The sequence below is a fragment of the Lytechinus pictus genome, chromosome 5 (genome assembly GCF_037042905.1).
Source record: "Lytechinus pictus isolate F3 Inbred chromosome 5, Lp3.0, whole genome shotgun sequence".
In the NCBI taxonomy this organism is placed as follows: domain Eukaryota; kingdom Metazoa; phylum Echinodermata; class Echinoidea; order Temnopleuroida; family Toxopneustidae; genus Lytechinus; species Lytechinus pictus.
In genome coordinates, this window is record NC_087249.1 from 13,936,738 (window position 1) to 13,941,417 (window position 4,680).

General features: G+C 37.5%; 1 protein-coding gene across 1 annotated transcript; it reads left to right on the plus strand.

Moving 5' to 3' along the window:
- The first annotated feature begins 652 nt into the window (after positions 1–652).
- LOC129262379 (forkhead box protein B1-like) lies at positions 653–3,180 on the plus strand. The gene has a single exon (XM_054900489.2). It carries the CDS (start codon positions 1,458–1,460, stop codon positions 2,430–2,432), a length of 975 nt encoding a protein of 324 aa, XP_054756464.1. The 5' UTR covers positions 653–1,457; the 3' UTR covers positions 2,433–3,180.
- The last annotated feature ends 1,500 nt before the right edge of the window (positions 3,181–4,680 follow it).

Genomic DNA, 4,680 nt, shown 5'->3' on the forward strand with positions numbered 1-4,680 from the left:
TACATTTAAACACATTATTTACATTTATATATATTAATCGAAAGATAGAAATACACATATAATTCATAATCGATATGTCTCTATAAATGCATAAACTTACATTGAAGTTAAGCCATTGCATGAAATGAAATTGCTTGAAATGATTGAACAACGTGCATTATATCAAGTTATATTCTTTAACTACCCCCACCTCCATTAAGAGTTAGCCATTTTATTTATATCCGTAGTGAAACTTTGAAAGTGTGCTTCAGTTATATTACATACATTTCCCGATTAAGAAATTTAAAATTTATTTGAAAAAAAATCATTATTTTTAATCAGATGTTTAATGGTCATAGCTCTATAATCTTTGGACAATTATAAAATATATATAATTTAGATACCAAGGCTACCGTTAGTGCCGTCGCTCTCTCTCTCTCTCTCCCTTTCCCTCTCCTTCTCACTTGAGTAAAAGAAAAAAAAATTGCTAAGCAGACGCTGATGGCGGTGTCCCACTACTACCAGTAACTGAGTCGTCACTTTGTAAACCACGCCCAAGTTGGTAGAGGGAGGTGTTTGATTGACAACGCTGGTGCCAGTCTGTCTGCCAAGGCTGAGCGTTGTGGGTGTGCTTGCCGTATGGGTATCACGCAGCGAACTCGAAGCCACAAGACAGGGAAACACTCTGTTGGGACCGCCTCATAACAGAGTGAGGTATGCGATCTTTGTGTATGTAAATGTGTGTGTATTCATTGCCTTCTATGATCGCGCAGGTCGCCCTATCCAGAGTTTAGCTATACACACACACGCACAAACACGACATGTTTATGTGCGCCGTCTCACACGCACACACTCACTCAACTTGAGAGCTTTTATGCGTGCGTGTGCGTGCGATCGGCTACTGGTCACAACACACACACACGCACAGGAACAAACTTATTGCCACTGAGCGCCCGACAAACTTATCTCACCTGTGCGGATGGGCTGAAAGTGAAAACCAAGACAAAAACAAATCTTCTTTTCTTCGAAGAACTTAACGAGAACAGTTACTCTTTCACTTGCTCTTCGGACCGACAGTAGCGTTGTCTTTACCTCCAGAGGCCAAGGCAGTAAATATTAACGGACTTTGTCAAGATAGATCCCGATTATCGCACCTCGATTTCGAATTAATTCTGTGAAGACCAACAATATTATTCATCATTCAGACTTCGTGGAAGCCCTTTCTTGTTCGCAACAGAAACTGAAGACACTTCATTATAATTAACTTTTAATTGCAGTCATCTCAACTTGGAGCTTTGCACTTGTCGAGAATCGCCAAAATAGTACAGCATCTAGGAAAATGAGATTCATCCTCTTGTCGACAAATTAAAATTGCTGCAGTAACTAAATCTTTTTGGAGAAAAAAAATCAGATCATTGTATCTTTTTAAAAGGTGTTATTTCTTGATCACTTGCATGACTTTTCTGTGAAATACCAGTATGCCACGCCCAGCCAGAAGTACATACAGTGATGCCAAACCACCATACTCATATATTTCCCTAACGGCTATGGCGATACAAAGCTCGCAGGAAAAGATGTTACCCCTGAGTGATATCTATAAATTCATCATGGACCGTTTTCCGTACTATCGCAAAAACACCCAACGCTGGCAAAATTCGTTACGGCACAATCTATCGTTCAATGACTGCTTCTTGAAGATTCCACGCCGTCCCGACCGACCAGGGAAAGGCAGCTACTGGGCCTTGCATCCGCTCAGCGCTGATATGTTCGAGAACGGGAGTTTTCTCCGACGTCGAAAGAGATTCAAGTCTCCACGTATCGCCACCATCGACCACAACATGCAGATCAAACAGATCGATTCAGCGAAGATATTTCAGGAGCAGGCGAAGATAGGTCTTCCACCGTACCCTCCACCTCCCATCATTCCGGCGTCGCCTCCGATGATGATTCAGAAGATGCCACTTTCCTGCTACACTTCAATGTCCAACTCGCCCATAACTCCGACATCAACGGTTACGAACTCGAGTAAGCAGTCTTTCACTATTGAAAACATCATCTCTCCTGATTTCAAGCCATCAACCACCAAATCGCCGGCGACACCGCCTACCCCGACGAGGAGCTCGCCAGTCGAGAGCATCGACGTTGTGAAATCTCGATCGGGCCATTGCAACAGAGCCTGGTGCGACGAGTCTCCCGTCGCTCGCCCGACGGATATGTGCTGTGGACAGTCTCGGGATCATCCCCCGTGTAGCGAATGCATCGCCAGGATGCGGACTCTTCTACCGAGACCGATTTTGGGCCATTCCCCTGCCATCCCACTCCCGATCCGACCAGCTTTCCATGGTTTTGGGTTGCCGAGTCAGTGTTCACCAGCTCTCTTCCAGGGGGTACCCGCGGGTTGCATATTGCCTCTTATTCGGAGAGACATTTCGGAGCACAGCATAAAAGCGTAACACTCCGTTCAAGTTCTACAATACCAAAGAAGACATGTTTAAACACTGACTCAAGAGAAGAGAGACTCTAAAACATTGACAGGTAAATGTAAAGTGATAACAAATATAGCTTATCGTAGAAAAATAATACAGAGTATACATATCTCATTCTGCACAAAATATATTTTATTGGGTTGCAAAGCAATGACTCTGCACGAGAAAAAACATGATAATATTGCCTTTGTGAATTCTGATACCAATTGCCAACACACTTTTTATTTTGTCTTTCTAAATTCGTCGATGATAATGTGCTGTAAAAATCAGGAAAATTAGTTAAGTGAAGCTAATCACGAATGTCCCTCTCAAAATATTGTTCTGCCAATTATTGGGAGAAAATATAATTCAGATAAGAACATTCTAGTAATTAATTAGTGTCATACTTTGATGATTATATCTGATTTCTCATATAAAATTACTTTCTTGTCTGCCATATTTGTTTTGTATAACTTTTGATTAAAACAATTGTGATTATACAGTTATTGTTATTTATACCATGATATGAGAAGCTGTTTGTGTACCATGTGTTTGTGGACTGCATGTTACAATTTTACGTTTACCCCTTAGGGTTGTTTCAGACGACAATTTACTATTATGTGATTGTAACTTACATTAAAAATAATATGCCAGATAATCTGTACAAAATAATGATTTAATTACATGTTTGTGAAAAGAAATGATAAATAAATCTGTACGCAGTGCATTCAAAATTTATGGAATAACGTATGAATTGTAATGGATATGTTGATTTTAGATTTCACTTAGGCTTATTCATAAAGAGTCTGCTCATCTTTCCTACGTTGCGAAAATTTGGTATACCCGGATCCCGTTGTATAAAAAAGTACTGTCTAATAACTCTACCATCCATTGGTAACTACCATGGAATCCTTGACTTTGATTTGCTGTCGAATAGTAACTATCATCAAATCCTTGAGTATGATTGGCTGTTGGGCCATTTACCAGTGGTAGTTACCATTGGATGGCAAATTTACCATAATAGTAACTTTTATTCGCCCGGGCCCTGAAAAAAATATTTCACAGAAAACAGATAATGATCAGTGCCGAGCGAGAACTTTTGTGCATATTTCCTGGATGTCCAATGTTATCCAGGCATAGCACACTCGAAACCGAAAAACTTTCATAATTTTTTATATCATGATTATTCGGAATGTAGATTCTTTATGAATTCTGAATATCTATAAACATCTTAGAAATATATTTAACATGTACTTAGAAATCAAAATATTCAACAAAGGAAATAATTTCTGGAAATCACATGTACATGTTTAATAGAAATGCCCCATAATATCATGTGAAACTATGAATAATTTGAATATTTTTCCTTTCTATTTGTCTATTTCAAATTTGTTTCACATAAAAGAAAATAATATTCACCAGATTTGAAAATTATGATTTGGTGTTATTATCGATAAATTCAGTTCTCCATGCAGTTAGGAAATACTTTCTTTTCGGTTATTGGATACATTTATTCGAAGCTTTAATGTCAATGAAACAATAATTTTCTCTTTCATATCTGGGAACAAATCCATTAGCCATCAAATTACTTCTTTAATAAAATATTCCCAAAGACAGATAAAAGAATAAGTAGGGTAGATACAAATAATGATTTAGTCGTTTGATTGTAGGCCTACATGTGATATTCATTAAATACAATCGAAACGAATTGATTAATTTTAACATGCATTGACTTAATTTCAGAAATTAATCAACGAATTTCATGGACAAAAACAATGGCATGTTTACAAATAAACCTTTTCAAGACAAAGTCATTTTTGTCTGGGTTCATTTCCTTTTAACCCAGTCAATTTTTATACATGGATTATTGACCTAACACTATGTTATTTGACAGGAGAATTTTAAGGAGAGATGGTATAGATACAATATCATAAAATTTATGAAAATCTCAAATGAATACTATATTTACATATCTGTGAAGGATCATATTTTATGGAGTATCTCAGTGTGATCGTTGATTTTATTTTTGTACACATGACCAATCACATCAAATATTCAAATATGATTTAAAAGTTACTTTTGAGTCAATTAATGGTCGGTCGATATGTCAGTGTGATATCACTCCTACTTAGTTACCGAATCTCTGTGAACCTTAACGTTCTAAGGTCAACACCATAATATCTGACCTATGTCAAGAGATGTAAAATCTCAAGTGCAAGCATAAATTGAGGATTAA